The 21,234-nt window shown below is 45.0% G+C and overlaps 1 protein-coding gene across 1 annotated transcript in view; it reads left to right on the forward strand.

Annotated features, from left to right (window-relative positions):
• The first annotated feature begins 5,906 nt into the window (after positions 1-5,906).
• The window catches only part of LOC148009615 (coronatine-insensitive protein homolog 1a-like), a 31,971-nt gene continuing 16,643 nt past the window's right edge, over positions 5,907-21,234 (forward strand). The window contains exon 1 of the mRNA XM_087673494.1: positions 5,907-6,878. Within this exon, the coding sequence (XP_087529620.1) occupies positions 6,397-6,878 (482 nt within the window). The 5' untranslated portion in view covers positions 5,907-6,396. The remainder of the gene's footprint in view (positions 6,879-21,234) is intronic.

The following is a 21,234-nucleotide window of genomic DNA, read 5'->3' on the forward strand; positions in this document are numbered from 1 at the left end:
AATGAGGGACATGGCACATGCAATCCTAGTGACATGACTAGTTCAATCAAATTTGTAGCTTCATGTGAAAGAAAAGGAATTTAATGACTTTGTTTTCATATGACAAACCATTCCTCCTACTAGTATTCAACATACTTAATAGCTAATATATTTTGTGCTAAAAATGTTTTATTTGTTTACCTTTTAATTATCTTATATATTTGAGAAACCATTTGATCAATCAAGGATGTGAAGAAATTTATAAGATTGGGCACGTTTATAATACTTTTATATCAAGAAATAGAAATGGTAGCATCATCTTCATAGAAAATCATAGAAACCAAAGCTGAGTTCTCACCTTCATTATCCTTGACAATTTGTGAGATTGGCCATTTGTTTGCCATCTACACTTTTCGAACTCCCCCCAAAAGACATGCACACATTTATAATATCAATCACACACACACACATGCGCGCGTGCACGCACACACGCACGCACGCGCACGCACACGCACACGCACACGCACACGCACATGCACACGCACACGCACACCCACACGCACACGCACACACACGCACACACACACACACGCACGCACGCACGCACGCACGCACGCACGCACGCACGCATGCATGCACGCAAGCACGCGCACACACACACGCACACGCACCCCCACACACACACGCGCGCACGCACGCGCGCACGCGCGCACACACACACGCGCACACGCGCACACACACACACACACACACACACACACACACACACACACACGCGCACACGCGCACACACACACACACACACACACACACACACACACACACACACACACACACACACACACACACACACACACACACACACACACACACACACACACACACACACACACACACACACACACACACACACACACACACACACACACACACACACACACACACACACATGCACGCATGCACACGCACACGTGTGTGTGCAGAGTTATATAACAAATACAATCGAGTAAGGAGGCCAATGAAGCAATAGTTCCCAAAAAAGTCATAAACATGAGGCTCTAATAGCACCTCATTACACTTACTTTGAGGATGACAATGTCACGAGTACACTTAGAAACTGGTGTACACAAGACTACGTGAGTTTCCTTTCATTAGACTTGCAAGGGCTCGAACTCTACCAAGATTCATGTTAACTCACATAGTAAAATGCTATCTAAAATTTGTTGATCAATATGTCACTATACGGTCCAAAGTTTGTTTTAAATTACCACCTCCATATCATGCACCCTATTGTGTCTTCCAATCATTGTATTCTTATGTTATTGTTGAAAATGAATCATCATAGCTTTGTTGCAAGTAGCATGGCACTCTTACCACAGTCAAGCTTATGACATGACTATGAACTTCCTCTAGTATGCCACAACTAACACTTAAGGCTTTTCGGAATTGATGTGTCAATTCCACAACTTAGAATTCTCCACCATAACTTGTGCAAGAATCTAGGTTTTTAAAATGTTAAAGAATTAAATAAGGATTTCCCTTTACCCTTCAATCCCATACCATGGAGAGAAATAATTCAAACATTAACATCAAATACTTCTAACTTGCATTCTAAATGCATATTCTTAGCAAATGGAACCAAATGTGCAAAGAATCTCTAAGTTTTGGGTTGTTAAATATAGGTGCTCACTACAAAACTAATTCCTAGTCTTATACAATCATCTATAATGAGTATGAGGTAACTCATGAACTCATGAATTTCTTACAATATTAACGTTTAAGTCTTTGACTAGGACGAGTGAAGTATTCCAAATAAGCAATTGCATACTTCATGTTTTTTAAACCACGATTCACTTGTGTCACGGAAATGGGTTTGTGCCAGTATACCTAAAATGGAGCCAGTCATATTATATGCATAAAACATTAAATTATGTGTTGATGTAAAATAATTCCTTATGTAGTCATTATGTTGATAAAATGGTTTACATAAACATGCTATACTTAAACTATTGTGGTTGTATATATGGGTGTGGTACTTCTTTAAAAAAGCCTTTATAAATCAGGGAAAAGGAAGGTAGAAGTCAGCTACACAAATAAAAGGCCAACATAAGCTTCATGAATCATTTAGCTTGGTCAATCCATTAGCTCACGTTTACAAGGCAAGCAAAGAATCCCCTTAGCTTAGTCTCTGGATTTCCTAAGTCCATTGCGGGATACAAGGTTTGGCTCTTGAAATCTCAAAAGGTGAGTGCTAGTGGATCTGTTGTTAGAGCTTTCAAAGCATCATGTGGACGTAACAACACACCATGGATTTGGTGAGTGACATAGAGAAAAATGTGGTGCTATCTAGAGCTAGCATAGCAATGCCTAAGTTATAAATGCTAGTAGTACTAAATAGTTATTGTAGTCTAGGAAGGGATTAGGTATCATGATCGTTGAAAGATGCTTTATTTAGAAGTGGTTCATGGTTTACTTTTAATGGGTACTTAAAGAAGAAGACTCTTTGAGACATACATAAAATAAGATATAATTAACAATTGGAACTAGGACATTCACTAAGTATACTATGAATCTAGTTTTTGGATAAATTTATGACTTACTATGCCTAGACTAGCATGAGGTTCATGTGAACTCATGCTATTTGTTGACTTTTCGCTCCTGTATAATTAAATTGTTCTACCTCACAAGTCGGAAAAAACTTGAGGTGTTTGTAGTTATAGAGTGCTTAGGTGAGATAATAGATTGATATGTAGATATTCTCTTGAGGATGGGTGAATGAAACTCAATTGTAAATTCTATAGAATGAACTTTCCTAGGTACAACTCAAAAACAACCATCCTCACTACATTTTTAGGACAAAAATTCATTAGAAGAGAGTGCTAGATGGCCCAAGTCATAAAATCTACCCAAAAAACAATGGTCATGACGTTTCGTGCCCTTTAGTCAAATTCCTTTGACACATCCACTTTGGTCAAACAAGAAACCATTGATTTGGTTAGTTAATGGCTCTACTTTTGAACATGGAGGTTGAGTTGCATTTAGGTGGTTCTCAATGGACAATGGAGACCAAGTATCCTAGCAAGAAGTGCCTATAAAGTTAGTGGTGATGTAAATAGAAATGTTGATTTTGTGACTTGCGATATAACATGGTAGAGGACAAAGTCGATGCTTAGAGGTAAGCGAAGTAGTTTAAATTGGAATCTTGTGGATCCATAATAATGGTAATGGTAAAAAGACAACATACTCAAAGCCAACATTTCTTAGTTGCTTTACCAATCTATAGCAAACAAACGATGCCAAAAAGGAATAAAGTCTAGCCCTACTTTAAAACTTATATTTCTTATCGCCAATTTTTACATTAGTCCACCTCCATGACTCCTTTAACCATTTTCAGGTGTCTCATGTCAAGTTGTCAACTCGCATGAACCATAACTAGGTTTCCACACGAACTTACCTTGTAGTTATCAGGGGTGCCAGGTGGACTCAACTCTAAGTGAGAAGTGACATGACAATGTGATGCATCGAAATAATGTCTACATTATTACCTATGTAGAAACTTAAACGAAAGCATTAACAAAATATCCACATGTCTAGCTAAGTTGTGAAAAGTAAACACTCCCTCCAAGTCATATGTGAAAATTGATGCCATTAGTTGCCTTTTAGGTGACACAAAGTAAAGCTAGGGGAGAAATGTCTCATGTCTCGCTAAGTTGTGAAAAGTTTGGGGGAAGTCTAAGGGGCCTCCACATGCTTGTTGTGAAATTTATTGGAATGAGTGCTCTTGGTTCACTTAGGTTATGTGTGACGACTCCCTTCTCTAGGGATTTATGATAGCGTTGATGGAGTAGCCTCCTTTCAATGGGCTATTGAGGTGGCACTTCAATAATGGTGGCTACACCCCATCTTATCTAGCAGACTCCTCCATTCTCCTTTATTTATTTGTTTGTTGGTCTCTCATTTTGTTGACTTCATGAGGCTGGGCTTCACTAGCAAATTATCTTCTGTATAGATAGGGAATAAGCAAGACCATTCACACACATGTCCATATATGTTGGTGTGAATAAACATGGAAAATATTTATTATCTCAAAGAATTATTTGTGGACAAAAAATTTGACCACACTATAAGGAGCTTGTCCAAGCAATGGCCAAAATAAAAAAAGCTATTTCATAACCTTTGCATTCATACTATGGCCACATGGGCAAACATCTTCTTGATGACTTTGGACATTTAGATGTGTGTGAAAAGCACTATAATGTGTGATGTACTTTTTCAAGTGAATGTGTATGTAATGTAACCAGTTCTAGTGCCTCCACATTGTAAGTCAACATACCTACTTGTGGAGGGAGTCTTAACTCTACCCCCTAGGTGAAGAGGTTGAATTGCACCAAATTAGTTTAAGTAGCATAACTTTCCGGCCCTATGAAAAAGGAAGGACATAGGTACAACATGTCTTTAAATGAGTCATATTTATTAACACTTATAGAGATTAGTTTGTAAATGCTTACCTAGCCATGTTTGGCTGGTTTGGTTAATTTTAAGGCGACTTCAATATTTTTCAATAATTTTGGGTGCACTTTTGTGAGGTTTTTCTTAAATTTTCAACGCATATTACTAGACACTTAAAATGAAATAAATTCTCATACACATACATCATCGATCATTACTCTTACAAGAAAGGCTTGGCATGATACACATAGGGGTGATATTCTTGTTATTCTTTTCCATTCAATATTTTGTATTAATTATCTTCTTTTCATTTGTTTACATTCAACTTTTTGTTTCTCATTGTTTGAAGAGTCATAATACTTGATTAACAGCCCTCAAATTTGAAGGGCTACCCAACTTTTCATTTAGAAGGTCTTAGAGGACCTCTCCTTTTCTTTTTAAAGAGTCTGGAAGGGCATATAACTATTTTTTTAAAATTGTTACCTTTCTTTTGAAGGGTAATATATATATCACCCTTCTCTAGAAGGGCAAAACCCCCTTTGAAGGGTGTTGCAACCTTCAAAATTTAGGCCTCCTTGATATGATATTCTCTATTGTGTGTGTGTGCAAGTGAGTGCATTTGATTAGGTGCATAACTAAATTGTGGCGCTTGTCTCTAAGAGGAATGATATGCACATGCCAAATTGACCTACGTGTGTTAGTAGAATTAAGTTGAAGCATGTGGTTATGTTACCCTTGGTTCAGTGGTCGAAGGTGGAAGGACATTGATCTGCCCTAAAAAGAATGAGGGTACTCCATTTACTTCATGAAGTTTTATGCATGCACTAGTCTGCAGTTTGTTTGTTTTGAATGGAATTTTTTCTGTGGCCTTCACGCCTTGGGTGCACTATCAAGGACTTGAATGTGTCTCAATTTATCGGTAGGTAAAGCTCATGGAGCACACGCAAGTCCATCGGCATAGAAAGTGGCCGTTAGCTATTTGGTGTGTAACTAGCCTAACTTACGCGTGTTGTGAATGGGACGGCCCAAAGAAAATTCTAACTTTATTTTTTCTTTCCTTGAAGGGACATGAAGGGCAATGAAGTGACTTTGCTCCTTTTTCTTGAATGGAAGTGATGCGCAATGCGCATGGGGCAATCAAGTGATGAACTTTCTAGAGTGGCTCCATGCACGGCCTGTTTTAAAGGGGAAATAAAACTCTAAGGTTAAAGGAAAAGACCAAAACAAAACTAAATGATAATGATAATGATAATAACAATAGAACCTGTGAAATGCAGGTAGGGGTGATTGCCAATTGGTGATGGCGTTATATAAGATAGGACAGATTGGGCAGGTGGAGCCCAGGAGCAAGCAACCAAAAGAGCCACATGACAGGATGACGTGGAGGGAAATGGGAGGGGCTGGTTCAGGACAGGATGACGTGGAGGGAAAGGGGAGGCCCGGGGCCGAGGGGCTGGTTGGCTGACACAAGCTGGCAATGGAGACACGCCGGCAGACATCCCTGTCGAGAGAGAGAGAGAGAGACAGAGCGAGAGAGAACAGGTTACAGGATTGATGAGAGGAGAGGAAAGAGACGAGGCAGGAGAGCACATACACATACAAGCGCGCTTCTCCCCAGATGATGACGACGTTATTGGCAGCAGCCTGTCTCCTGCCATTTACGATGGTTCCAATTCGCAACTGCTCCCTGTAGAGGCGGTCTTTCCCGATTCCCACAGATCCATTCCTACCCTCAGTTCCCCCCCCTTCCCTTCCACCTGCAAGGCACCATACAGCCGCCCGAACTACGACACAGGTCTTCAATCAACACCATAGACTTCCAAATTATGGCTCCTGCCCCCCTCGCCGCCCCCTCCCGCCACCACCCTTCGCGGCCTCAGCACACCGAGTTCAGGCCGCCTCCCCCCTCCTCCCCCCGCTACCTGCTCCTCCAACGCTAGGGTCTGTGTTTCTCCCCCTCCTGCAGCTATGGGGATGCCACGGCAGCTCCTGCCAGGCGACAATATCCCCGAAACCGCCCTTGAATGCGTGTTCGGTTACATCGACAATGCTGCTGACCGGAGTGCCATATCACGAGTCTGTAAGAAATGGTACAGTGTTGATAGGCGCACTCGCAAAGACATAACGATAGCTTGCTGCTACGCCATCCACCCTGCCAGCCTCACCCGGCGGTTTAAGGCCCTAGAGACAGTGAAGCTCAAGGGGCAGCCAAGGGCCTCCATGTTTAACCTTATTCCTGAGAAGTGGGGAGGCTATGCCAAACCTTGGATCTCTGAAATCGCTGTCAATTGCGTCTGCCTAAAGAGTATCCATCTCCGACGTATGATTGTCACTGATGAGGACCTGTTCACCCTTGCTAAAGAGCGTGGTCATATGTTACAAGTGCTTAAACTTGACAAATGCTCTGATTTCTCTACTACCGGCCTTGAAGCAATTGCTAGATCTTGCAGGTGAATCTCATCATTTGTTTGTTTTCTGGGCTGATTGATTGTTGGATATGTAATGAGAGGGACTCGGGAAGAGAGATTCTTTAAAAGGCGATTTCTTTCTCAGCTGTTCTGTAATAGGTGGAGAAATTGCTCATGTCAAAACAAAAGGTGAAGCATCACCTTTAAACTAGATAGATTTTCAGCAAGTTATGTTTGTCCACATCATCGATTTTTTGATTGAATTATCGACTTAGATGTCTTAGATGTCCTGCTTATTCAGATGGTCAAGAGCTGACTGGCTGGATTCTGTGGCCAGTAAAGCCATTCCATTGTTAGTTTGTGAGCTCATTTTTTAATGGTTCTGTAGAATCCTGTCACTGAAAATGTGATGCAATTGCAGCAAAGTAAAAGTTGGTGGTATTCCAAAAGATTTGCACATGGTAACAAGCACGTGTGTGACACAAATGGAATTATTAATTGTTGCACATGCAGGTCAAGATACACACATCTTTCTGCCATGCAATTCATTTGATCACCTGTTGCAAATTTTGGAGAGTTTCAACGGTCTAATGAGAAACATGCATTTTTCAGAGATCTCTGATTAGGCAGCCAAAATGTATCAGTTTAGAGGTAAGGGAAATGTTATGAGTGAACTAATTAGTATGCACTATATAAGCTTTAGCTCAGGGTCATCCTTGATGATTTTGAAGCATGGTGACCATGTATGCTAGCCATGATACTCATTGGGATAGGAGGTGGAGAAAGGGAATAAGACATTTCTTGCAAAACATGGATTAGTTGGTACAAATGGGTAGTTCATGCCTGGACCCATAAATTGAATATGAGAATGGTAGGTGGAGTACATTACACTAGTTGAAGAGGACACAACAAGGAATAAAAGGAACAAAATCCATGTTAGACACTTGAAAATGTAGTCAAGTATTTGGACATTGCACTACCTTAAGTCGGTGAACCAAGTAGTGAAGGTAAGAAAGACCATGTTTTCGATTTATTCATATTGAGATCGTTTTTATGCACAAAGCATGTAGGGCACCAAGATGACATTGCAATCCTCAAAAGTTCTATTGATAAGTGCATGCTAGGGTTGGGACTAGATAGGCATGGCTCACTGCCACTCAGTGGGTGGATTTATTATTGCAAATTTTGAGATTAAAGGCATCAGTGAGAGAAAGTACCCATGACATATATTGTCGTGGCACCATTTTTGTTTTCTCTTTTGAGAAGCATGAATAAGGAATTTACCTCCCTTCTCTCTAGAAGCATCATTTGTAGATTAGCCACTAACTACTGAATGATTCTAAGCCTCTCCCTCTCTTTGTGGATGGCATCACAACATTCTCTCTCCACATGGTAGTTGAAATTTTGCAAGCTAGATTTTGAAGTCAAGAAATTGTGAAAGTAAGGATACGAGTCCTTGTATGAATGAAGCTTCTCATCTACCTAGGTCCTAGTTAATTCACATCAATTATAAGAGTTGGTAGTGTTCACAAGTGAAATAGAAGACACACAAAGACGTTCACATACTTTGAATTGTAGGGGAAATATAGCAAATTTCCCTCCTACTTAAGCTAGAGTACCAACATATTAGGGCTGAACTAGCTTAAGTGAAATGAGACACTCAATTTTGGAAGGTGGTATAGCAAGCACAAGCAAGAGTCCCATGAAGCCAAAGCAAGGTAGGAAGGAAATTGCTTGGAAGTAGAAACCTAACCATCCCTTATAGGTTGACCATTAGGCATGGTTGTCTTATTCGACTTCTACTAGAGCTTCCAAATGAACCAAATGTGAGAAAGAGATACAACGCAGAAGCAAAGAAACAATTGTTGAATATTGAAAGAGATGATAAAGGAAGCACATATGTAAGAATTGGCAACCACTAGATTGTCTGTTGTCTCTCTCTCTTCAATAGGATGCAGATGTGCAATGAATGAGGAGAGTAGAGAGGAGGCACCTAGAAATATGATATGGGGCAAGGTTTAAGATGACAAAGCTGGACATAAAAGGTCACCCAAATGCCCACTCAAGTGCCCCTCCCAAATGCTCAAATACAACCAGTAAAACCCATAAAATGTATGAATATGAACATCCTCTCTCAGATCAAAGGGTGGCAAGTATAATGAAATATAAAATGATGAGGAAACAAGAAGTCCTAGGAACCATCGCTATGTCCCATGCTATAACAATGATTTGCTAGAAACTTGTAGCACCACACTCTATACAACAATGACAAGCAAAAAAAACCATGGATACCTAGGTAGCAGTGGGTGATCAAGCCACCACCAAGGTGCCTTGGAAAGACGTTGATGTTGATGTCGATTGTGCCAAGCCTTGAAGAAGTAGAAATAGTTGAATCTTGATGCTCATCTCACAAATGAGGTTCACGAAAAGCACATCATGACCATGGATTCGCCACCTTTGGTCACATTGCCGTGAAAGGGATGCCCTTGTGCAAGGATATACTAGGAGCAAACATTGATTTCTATCTAACCATAGATATGTGTATGTGCGTTAGTAGCATTGATCACAGTGGTCATGAAGTGATTTAGTGCGAATACACTAAGGACACTTCGGGGTTAGGGTAGCCAAGTCGATGCATCTATATATCGAAATGGTATGGGTTGGTAGTAAGGGACACTGACCCTTGGGATGTGGTCATGATTTGGAGCATTGCTAGCTCCCAGGCTCAGGGATGAGCTTGTTTAGCTCCATGGTTGGTTTGGAGATGGAGTCTGATGTCTAGTCCCTAGATACCTGGGTCATGACCATATCCGAAGGGTTGATGTCCCATACCACTAGCCCACACCATCCCGGTGCATGGATGCATTGGCCAATGGGCCAAGAGTTGAAGAGTGGTGATCACACAATGAATGTGCATACTAGCTTGTAGGGCCTTGAGTTCTACAAATAGACTCAGTTTTTCTAAGCTTGAAGTGTCCTTAGTGCATTTGTACCAAGTCACTTCATGATCACTGTGACCAATGGTACTAGCACCCATCCGGATGTCCAAGGATATAACACTTTCCCCCTTATGAGTGATTGTTGACCTCAGTAATATCCTCAGGGAGGAAGTGAGGAAAATGATTCTTCAACGAACATACCAACTCCCAAGTAGCCTCCGACTTCGGGTGGTTTTTCCACTTGACCAAATACTCGGGATAAAAGGTCCGATGGATCGTTTTGTCCCAAGGTTAAGAACCAATTTTGGTTCGAGTGGAACATAACGAGTAGTATCCTGAAGTTGTGAGACTTTCTCAATCGTGACAATTTGCTCATCTTGTCCCAGTCATTATTTCAAATGACTGATGTGGAATACAAGACGAACTTGGATTTTCAAAGGTAAGTTCAGCTCATAGGATATGCTACTTATCTTGGTAATTTGGAAAGGACTACAATACCTGGAAGACAATTTATAGCACTTGTTGTTGGTAGTCATTGAATCATAGTCCTTTGGGACTTAAGGTAAATCCACATACCCTTTTGGTCCTCTTTGGGAGTATGATGTTGGTTAGCATAAAATGTGGCATGATCATGGGCCATTTTACTTTCCCTAGTAATTGTCAATTTCTCACGTAGATCGTATAGAATGCGGACTATGGATTGCATTTTCACACCCCTGAGCGTTGTGGCAATGGGTGGTTTTAGCTCATAACCATACATAAGTACAAATGGGCTATAATTAGTAGTTGAATGCTTAGCATTGTTGTAAGCAAACTCAATCCGAGGAAGGTAACGCTCCCAATCAGATTGTCTATGAGAGGCATATGTATGCAACATATCCTCCATGGTTTGATTTATTTGTTTGGTTTGTCCATCAATTTCAGGATGTTTTGAGGACAACAAGGACAATAAAATTTCCACCTTTTGGAAGATTGTTTGCTAGAAATGGCTAGTGAACTTAGAATCCTGAACTCCTACTATTTCATCAAGCAAACCATAAAGACTATAAAGGTGTTTGACAAAAAGACTTGCCAACTCATGGCTCGATATATAGGAGATGTTAATGATTGCCAGGAAAAGCATCAAAAAGGCCTAGGAGCATGTGACGTTTTATGCTAATTGACATGGTACTCACAGAGAGTCCTAGGGGGGCATGTGGATTTACCTTAAAGGACTCCAGTTCAATGATTACCAACAAGTGCTATAAACTTCTTCAAGATATTGTGGTTCTTTCCAGATTACCAAGAAGGTAAGTAGCGTATCCTATGAGTTGGACGGAAATGCAAGCTCATCTGCTATTCCACGTGAGTTGTTTGAAAGAATGATTGGTACAAGGTGATTAGATTGTCCCGATTGAGGAAGTCTCGTAGCTTGAGGAAACTACTCGTAACATTCCCACTCGAATCTGAATTGGTTCTTGACCTTGTGACTAAATGATCCCATTGGATCATTTATCGGGAGTATTTGGTCAAGTGGAAAAATTGCCCAAGGTGGAGGTTACTTGGGAGTCGGTACATTCATTGAAGAGTTGTTTTCCTCACTTTGTCCTTGAGGATATTGTTGAGGACAGGAGTCATTCATAAGGGGGGAAGTGTTATGTCTTTGGACATTTGGATGGGTGCTAGTAGCATTGGTGATAATGATCATGAAGTGACTAGTGTGAATGTACTAAGTTAGTGTGAAAGCACTAACGACACTTTTTGTTTAGGGCAGCCGAGTCCTATTTATAGGACTCAAGGCTCTATGGTGCACATTCATTGTGTGATCACTACTCTTGGACTCTTGGCCCATTGACCAACGCATGTGTACACTCGGATGGTGGGGGTTGGTGTTATTGGATGCCAACTCTTAGGATGTGGCCATGACTTGAAGTGTTGCTAGCTCCTAGGCTCGGCAATGAGCCCGTTTGGCTCTATGGCTGGGAGGTGAGTTTGATGTCCAATCCCTTTTATTGTGAGTTTTGCATCGTATCTCGTGTGTAGATTGGATTCTAGGGGACGTTTCACTAACCTGTTGTCATGAACTTGAAAGCGAAACTAGTCCAATAATTTGCATTGTTAGATTGCATCAACACATGTAGAAAGCCTTGCTCAGGGTCCACTGCACCTAAATACGGATGAGGCCACAATGCCCCACATGCCACCTCCATCACCCCGTCACGTTGTCTCTAGCATTGGAGAGTCAGGAGGGATGATGACATACTAGGGCTAGAAGACCGATTCCATCCTTCCTGAAGTGGTGATTTTCTGTAGGATTTGCTCCAAGGTACATGGAAGAAGCTCTATCCCAATCAAGGATTGCTTCCTCATATTTGTCTTCGTCCCAACCAGATGGAAGAGGAGATGGTTGTTGGAGATGAGAAGTCAATCCCGAAAGAAGGTACCGTTGTCGCTTTTGCTCAAACCAAGCTTTCACAACCACATGCCAAGTTAAGTAGTCAGGGGCTTTGAGCTTATCATTAGTAGAACGCGTAGGAGCCAATGAGTAATGAAATGAAGATAGAAATGAGTATGAGAAGTACCTGTGAGAGTGCGCAGCGAAAGAAGAACACGAACACAGAGGAGAGGAGAGAGGAAGCAGAGAATGAAGGAAGAAAGTCTGCACTGACTGAGATGAATGCTGAATACACTGGAATGGACAGAACAGTCCCTGCACGCAGCCCGGAGCGTCAGTGAGGGAACCAGGACAGACTGGAAGCAGAGGCAGCACAATGCCGGAAACGGAGACGGAGGAAGCAGTGCTGTACCTGCAGAGAGTGAAAAGCTGGACTGACTGGGGGGGCTGCTATAAATAGCCCCCAGCCAGCAAACTGGCCGACCAGCCAAACTGGCCGAGCTGGCCAGATTTGGCCGACCAGCCAGATCTGGCCGACTATGGCCAGATCTGGTCCGACTGCCCAAAATAATGGGCAGTCAGCCCAGAAACAGCCCAGATTGGGCTGTAAAATGCCCAAGGCTGCATGCTGACTAAAGCAGCCTAAAAACACACTGACAGAGCTCCTCTGTCTCCTGTCAGACTCTGACAGGAGCTCACAACCAGGAGATGACAGACTGAGACTGAATAAGAGCAGGCTAACACCCCCTCTCAACTCCTGGGAGAGTCTGAAGACCCAAGAACCGCATGTGATGAAGCAAAGAAGCCTGAGGCAACGGCTTCGTAAAGAGATCAGCTGCATTGGCCGCCGTAGGACAATAGACCACCACTAGCTCTGAATCCACGATCCGCTCTCGAACATAGTGATATTGAACCTCAATGTGCTTCGTACGAGCATGAAACACCGGGTTCTTGGCCAGAGCAAGAGCACTCTGGTTATCCACGCGCAGCTCTGTAGGTCCGGTCTGGGAAAAGCCAATCTCCGCGAGTAAGCGACGGAGCCAAACTGCCTCCATAGTGGTCGAACATAGGGCCCGATACTCAGCCTCTGTAGAAGAAAGTGCCACAGTAGGCTGCTTCTTGCTGCTCCAAGAGACAGCACCAGATCCAAGGGTAAAAGCATAACCTGTAGTGGATCGTCGCGAATCCACATCACCTGCCCAATCAGAATCACTCCATCCAGAAAGGGTAATCCCATCTCCATACATGATCCCAAAGGATCGAGTCCCCTGCAAATAGTGAAGAACCCGCAAGGCCGCCTGCCAGTGATCCTGGGTAGGAGTTTGCATAAAGGAAGACAATAAAGCCACCACAAAAGAGATATCCGGCCGAGTGTGAAGCAGCCAGATAAGAGAGCCGACAAGGCACCTGTAACGGGTGGGATCGGTAAGAGGAACTCCAGCTGTCAAAAGCTTGGACTCAGGGTCCATAGGGCATGAAATAGGCCGACACTCAGCCATATCAAACTCCGAAAGAAGCTCGGAGATGTACCTGTGCTGCAAGATAAAAATTTCCTGTGCCATCTGATAGATCTCCAGACCTAGAAAGAAGTGAAGGATCCCTAGATCCGTCATGTCAAACTCCTGCTGTAGAATGGACCGTGTATGCTCCACCTGCTGAGTGTCGCTCCCTGTAATGATAAGATCATCCACATACAAGATGAGGAACACCGAAAGAGAATCCACAACCCGTAAGTAGAGGTTGGGATCATAAGCGGAGCGCGCAAAGCCACTCTGTAGAAAGAAGCGGTCAATCCGCTGGTACCAAGCACGAGGAGCCTGCTTTAGGCCATAAAGAGCCTTCCGCAGCCTGTAGACATGATCCTCCTTCCCCTGCACAAGAAAACCAGGAGGCTGTGAAACATAAATCTCCTCCTCAAGAACGCCATTTAGAAAAGCAGACTTGACGTCCATCTGATAGACAGGCCAACGGTGGTGAGCAGCAAGAGCCAAAAGCACTCGGATGGTAGACATCCTAGCTGTAGGAGCAAAAGTCTCAAAGTAATCCAACCCTGCACGCTGGGCAAAACCCTTGGCAACAAGCTTAGCTTTGTGCTTGTCCAAGGAGCCATCTGCAAGATATTTGGTCTTAAAGACCCATTTCACACCAATCACCTTTCGTTTCGCGGGACGCGGTACAAGCTCCCACGTATGATTTCGCTCGATGGAGTCGAGCTCGGCCTGCATAGCCTGTCTCCAAATATCCTGTGCAAGAGCCTCCTCCACAGTGGAAGGCTCGGAATCCTGAAGAATCTGTGACATAAGAGCATAGTTCACACATAGTGAACTGTCCCGCTGGGCCTGTAAACGGGCTGAACGACGTGGACCTGTAGAAGAAGCAGGAAAGTGAGTAACACCTGAGTCCTGCATGAGCCGGCGATACCATAAAGGAATCCTGAAAGACTCCTGCTGCTGTGAGGGAGACCGGGGGGTCTCCGGAACCTGTAAAGCACCCAAATCGGAGAGGGACTCCCCCTCACCAAGGGAAGGTAGATCCTCCGCATCTGAAGAAGGCTGTATATCCCGTGAAGATCCCGAAGAGGCGGTAGAAGAGCTCGTAGTAGACGAAGGCACATCCACCAAAGGGGAGAGGGAAGCCGAAGGAGGAGGAATAGGGGGGGTGCTAAGAGGCATCCTGGAAGGAAGTGAAGGGAGAGAAGGTGGGGGGGGGGGGGGGGGTCCGTCGATGATGAAGAAACATCTGAAATAGAACCATCAATTGGATCCTCAGAGGCCGAAGCCTCATCAAAGATCACATCCCTGCTCACCTCAACCTGCCGCGTCGTCGGGTCGAAGAGCCGATATCCCTTCGTGGTCGTACTGTAATCAACGAAGATAAGCTTTCTTGACTTAGAGTCGAACTTCGTCTTCCTCTTCTTCTTGTCCACATGGACTAAAGCATCGCACCCAAAGATGCGAAAATGGGACACGGAAGGCTTCTTCCCAAAGAAAGCCTCATATGGAGTCATGTCCTGTAATGCCGAAGTCGGAGAGCGGTTGCGTATATGCACCGCTGTAGCCACCGCCTCACCCCAAAGGAAATGAGGAAGACTCCTATGCTCCAGCATAGATCGGGCCATCTCAATCATGGTCCGATTCCCACGCTCCACCACACCATTCTCTGATGGTGTGTTCGGATGGGAATACTCCACCCGAATACCATGATCCCTGCAAAACTGAGAGAAAAAGTGAGAAGTGAACTCTCCACCGTGATCAGCTCGAACACCACGAACCTTGGAAGTTGTTTGGGTCTCCACAAACACCTGCCACTCACAGAAACGGGAGTATGCCTTGCTCTTGTACTCCAAGAAATAAGGCCACATATAACGACTAAAGTCGTCCACAATCAGCATCAAATACTTGGCCTTCCCAAGGGAGGCCGTGCCCATAGGTCCGCAAAGGTCAGTATGAACCAACTCAAGCGGAGAAGAAGCCCGCCTAGAAGCAACCTGCGGGTGAGGCTGCCGGTGCTGCTTGCCCCTCAAGCAGCTAGGGCACAAAGTGTGAAGAGGAGGGAAATCAAGAAGTCCCTCCACCATCTTCCTCCTAGAAGCCTGGCGAAGAGAATCGAGGTTCAAATGACCATACCGAGCATGCCAGAGCAGCCCAAGCTCATGGGAAGTCCGTGCAGCCAAGGCTGTGAGCGTATAAAGCCCACCCTCCTGTGTACCTGTCCAAAGAGCATCACCTGTAGAAGCATCCTCCACTGTGACTGCATCCTGAGTAAAAATGACTCGGGTACCTAACTGAGTAAGACCATGCACAGATAATAGGTTAAAACCCAAATCAGGCACATAGAGAACTTTGGCGGAGGAAGACCGCCTGTCAGAAAACATAGGTAAAGTCCCCACTCCATGAACAGGAACTGTAGAATTGTCACCAATGGTGACTGTACCCCCTCTGGAACGAAGATCCTGAAGCCAATCCTGACGGAAGGTCATATGTGAAGATGCCCCACTGTCGACGAGCCAAGGCTTCTCCTGTGTGGTAGAAGCTAGGGCAGTGTCTTCCTCAACAAAGAGATGCACAAACGCAGATTCTGTTGTGGCGGGGGCCGCCTTCGAGTCCTTCTCCTTAGGCTTCAAATGGGGATACTTCTGCCAACACTTCTCCTCGGGATGAGTGCCCTTCCCACAATGGGGACACTTGGGCTTCTTCTCCTTCGCATCCTTCTTGTCCTCCTCCTTCTTGTCCTTGGCCTTCTCCTTCTTTTGTTTCTTCTTCTTGCCACCACCTGTGGAAGCCGTAAATCCCTTGGTGGAGCCACTGGCTCCCACCTCTTTGAGTCGCTCGTCATGCTCCAAGACAAGCGGGGAAAGCTCCTCCCATAGGAGAGTCTCACGGGTCCTCGAAGTGATGAGGCTGGTGTAGAAGACATCATAACGGGGTGATGGTAGCTGAGTCAACAAAATCATCGCCATATCCTCAGACGATATCAGACGACCAAGAGAGGCTAGCTCGCCTCGCATATCCTCCATCTTCGTGATGTGCTCCTTCATGGAAGAAGAACCATCAAGATTGAGCATCCGCAACTTCTTCTCCAGGGAAATCTTGTGGGCAAATGTCTTGTGCTGATACAAAGACGCAAGCTTTGTCCATACTTCCGCCGCGGTCTTTAACCTGTGAACATGTACAAGAACAGAATCATGGAGACTCATAAAAAGAAAAGAACGGGCTTCTAGAGTTGAGCCTATCCCATAAGGCTGCACGGTCCATAGAGGTGCCATCGGACGAATTCACGGGGGGTCGGTCGATGGGCGAAGAAACAAGCTCCCAAAGATCAAAGGTATCAAGGATGCAAGCCACCTTGCATGACCATAGGGAATAGTTGGAACCATCCAACTTGTCTTCCTTCGGAAAGGAAGGGAGAATCGGCACCTGGATAGAGGGAATCAACGAAGGCATCCGCGCATTTGATGCAATCTTCACTGAAGAAACCTTCGCAGTAGATGGAACCCTCTGAGATGCATGGACTGAAGAAGGACGAGTGCGAGGAGGGTCTTCCCGATGTCGAACTTCATGATAGTCCCGCCTCCGCTCAGAGGAATGATGAGAAAGAAGCTCATCCTCTGAGTCTTCAAAGCCTGAAAACTGGTAAGACATCTTCCAATCTGCAAAATACCAAAGAAAGTTGTGTCGCTGACGAAATAGGACCAGCAATGTAGTCACCAACCACCAAGACGCAGGCAGAGAGTGCCTACAAACACCTGGATCTGCAAAACGCAAATAGATCTGATGTCGAACACCAGAATCGAGACCACCAGCATCGGGAACAAGCCCAGACAGAGGTCGCCTGCAGGAAAGGAGCAGCCGGGGGTAGAAGCGACCTGCAGAGCAGCAAAACGCAGGCTGTAGGAAGGTCGCCCTGCAGCAGAAGAGGTTGCCTGGCAGCAAACGCAGGGTTGCTGCGTCACTGGATGACGTGGCAGCCCCTGTGTACAGCAAACGCAGGCTGTACAGCCTCCTGATGCAGTCGCCTGGCTGGGATGGACCTGTTGGCAGCCGCCTGAAGCAATCGCTTGGCTGTTGTGGAATTGTGGGCAGCAGCGGTAAGGTATTTCTCTCGTCCTCCGTGCTCTCAATCAGGCGATGATACCATGTGAGAGTGCGCAGCGAAAGAAGAACAGGAACACAGAGGAGAGGAGAGAGGAAGTAGAGAATGAAGGAAGAAAGTCTGCACTGACTGAGATGAATGCTGAATACACTGGAATGGACAGAACAGTCCCTGCACGCAGCCCGGAGCGTCAGTGAGGGAACCAGGACAGACTGGAAGCAGAGGCAGCACCAATGCCGGAAACGGAGACGGAGGAAGCAGTGCTGTACCTGCAGAGAGTGAAAGCTGGACTGACTGGGGGGGCTGCTATAAATAGCCCCCAGCCAGCAAACTGGCCGACCAGCCAAACTGGCCGAGCTGGCCAGATTTGGCCGACCAGCCAGATCTGGCCGACTATGGCCAGATCTGGTCCGACTGCCCAAAATAATGGGCAGTCAGCCCAGAAACAGCCCAGATTGGGCTGTAAAATGCCCAAGGCTGCATGCTGACTAAAGCAGCCTAAAAACACACTGACAGAGCTCCTCTGTCTCCTGTCAGACTCTGACAGGAGCTCACAACCAGGAGATGACAGACTGAGACTGAATAAGAGCAGGCTAACAGTACCTAGGGCACTAATGGTCAATTCATGCAAAAATCAAAGTTTCATCAGTTCAAGAAGCCTAGTTCAATTAAGCATGAGAGATAGGAATAAGTGTGGAGTGTCTAGTGCAAAGCATGACAACTAGCACGTGCAATGACCAGCCCTAGAATTTAAAAAAAGAAGAAAAACAACGTGAGCAAGTGATATGTGAACCAAAAAGTGCAAGGCCAAAGATCAAGTGGATGTGGATGAGTGTCTAGCAAGTCCAGGTGGGCTGATTGCAATAGCTGATGTGGAGGCTTGTCAAATGTGAAACGTAGGATGGTTGGTCATTGGGAGTGGAAATAGGTTGGCAAATATCAACGGCAGCAACAGTTGTCAAATGCAGAGTATGAGTTTTCCCAGCAAGGGGAAGTTACACACAGCATACATGGTAGATTGCCTAGCTCATGATGATGATGCCAACAGCAAAACCTAGCAAGCAGCAGCCTCCGTGATAAAAAAATGCAGCTAGAGCAGACTTGTCACAAGGAGAAACAACAACACAAAGCACCAAAAAACCAGCAACAGTGGTCGTTTGGTAACATGTGAAAATAAACAATTGTTGAATTTGAGAAGAGATAAACAAGAAAGAGGAACACAAGAACGAGGTAAATTATGAAACAGGCCATGGAATCCATATTCCAAAGCATGAGAAGATGCATACAAGCCACACGGGCCATGGCAACTACCAAAATGCCTCTAGTCTTTGTTAGCCTGCCTTATTTAGCCACCTCCTGGTTGTGAGCTCTTGCCAGATTCTGGCAGGAGATAAGAGGAGCTGTGTCAGTTTATTTAGGATGTGTGCTTGGTTGCATTTCCTTCTCGGGTGTCCAGTAGCCTTTTTAGGGCGTTTTTGTGCAGCTCGGCCCATTTTTGGGGCCCAGTCAGCCAGTTTTGCTTGCCGCCAGCAGGTTGGCCAGCTTTGGGGAGATGGGGCAATATATAGCTGCCCCCAGTCATTCTTCTTCTCACTCTCTTCTGCAGGTTACAGCACACCTTGCTCCCATTCCTCTCTGACATTGGTGCTGCCACTCATTTCAGCCTGATATGGCGCTCTCACTGTCTCACTGACGCTCCAAGCTGTGTGCAGAGACTGATCAGTCCACATCTTTGTATTCAGCATACATTTCAGTCAGTGCAGTACTTCTTCCTTCATTATCTGCTTTGTGTGTGTGTGTGTGTGTTCGTGTTCCTTCTTTTGTTGCGCACTCTCACATGGTATCATCACCTAAGTGAGATTTGGGGGCAGCTAAGCTCCTCCAATAATCTCCGAAGCCCCACAACCTCAGGTTGGGGAAGACACGGCCTGATACTCCGCCTTAGTAGAAGAAAGGGCTATCGTGGGTTGCTTCTTGCTACTCCATGAGATAACACCTGAACCCAAGGTAAATCAATAGCTTGTAGTAGACCGATGGTGGTCCACATCGCCAGCCCAATATGAGTCGCTCCAACCTGCAAGAACAAGATCGGAAACATCTGTACTTGCTGGATAAGAAATCCCTAAGTCAGAGGTCCCCCGCAAATATCGAAGAATCCTCAGGGCAGCTTGCCAATGCACCTGTTTGAGTTCACTCATGAACCTTGCCAAAAGACCCACATCAAAACAAAGATGAACACGAGTGTTGAGTAGCCAAATCAAGGAGCCAATTAGTTGACGGTAGCAGGAAGCATCTGTCAAGGGAGAAGCTGAGTGTGAAGTAGCCTTTCAGTTCGGATCCATAGGAGTAGAAATGGTCCAATGAGTCTCCATCTCAAAAGTCACCTAGAGCTCTTGAATGTATCTCTGCTGAGAGATAAAAATCCCCCTCTGAGAGTGATAAATCTCGTGACCCAAGAAGAAATGAAGAAGCCCCAAGTTCATCATCTTGAACGTTTAAGGTAAAGCTGTCTTTGTCTCTTGGAACTGTTGTGCATGCTCACCCGCTAGAATCAAATCATCAACATACAACACAAACAATAGATGATCAGCCGTGGAAGTGTGCACATAAAGCTGTAGATCGGCCCTGGAGCGCCGATATCCCCACTTTGACTGAAGGAACGAGTTAATCTTCTCGTTCCATGCACGAAAGCTTGCTTGAGGCCATACAAGGCCTTCTTCAACGTGTATACTTTCCCATCCGAGGATTCAAAGCCAAGAGGTTGCTCTATATAGATCTCCTCCTGCTAGTCATCATTGAGAAAGGCAGAATTCACATCCAATTGATAGATAGGCCATCTCCTATCGCCAGCCAAGGTAAGAATAACTCGAATAGTCGCCATATGAGCAGTGGGGGCAAAAGTATCATGGAGGGCAATGCCTAGGCACTGGGTAAAACCTTTAGCAACAAGGCGAGCCTTGTGCTTGTCCAAAGAACCATCGCTAAGGTACTTGGTCTTGAAGACCCACTTGACGCCAATCACCTTCTTGTGAGAGGGACGAGGCACAAGGTACCAAGTGCCATTCCTCTCAATAGCCTCCGACTCGGCTTCCATAGCTTTCCTCCAATGGTCAGACTGCAAAGCCTCTTTCACAGAAGTGGGCTCTCGATCTTGCATAGCACAAGTCATCAAGCAATAGTTAGAGCAAACAAGCTTCGTAGAATGTGTTTGATTCCTCTGTGACCTTCGCGGTCCATCTTGCGGTTCCCACTTCTCAGGGACCCCCTTGATCCTTGAATCTCGGAGTGTGTCACGGGCCCAACAAGGAGGAGGCCAGATCTCTCCTCGTCGCTCTCCATCTGCTCAAGACTCGGGTACATCATCTGACAGAAGCTCCACTGGGCTAGCTAGTGGAAGGGAAAACTTTGAATCAGAAGAAGAATCTCCATCAAGAGGCTTTGGCTCCAAAGGAACTCTCTCGGGAGCCCAACTCTCCCTTGGATCTCCAAGGAT

This window comes from Lygodium microphyllum, chromosome 30, assembly GCF_053477565.2.
Source record: "Lygodium microphyllum isolate KBCC chromosome 30, Lygodium_microphyllum_v1.1.10, whole genome shotgun sequence".
Classification (NCBI taxonomy): domain Eukaryota; kingdom Viridiplantae; phylum Streptophyta; class Polypodiopsida; order Schizaeales; family Lygodiaceae; genus Lygodium; species Lygodium microphyllum.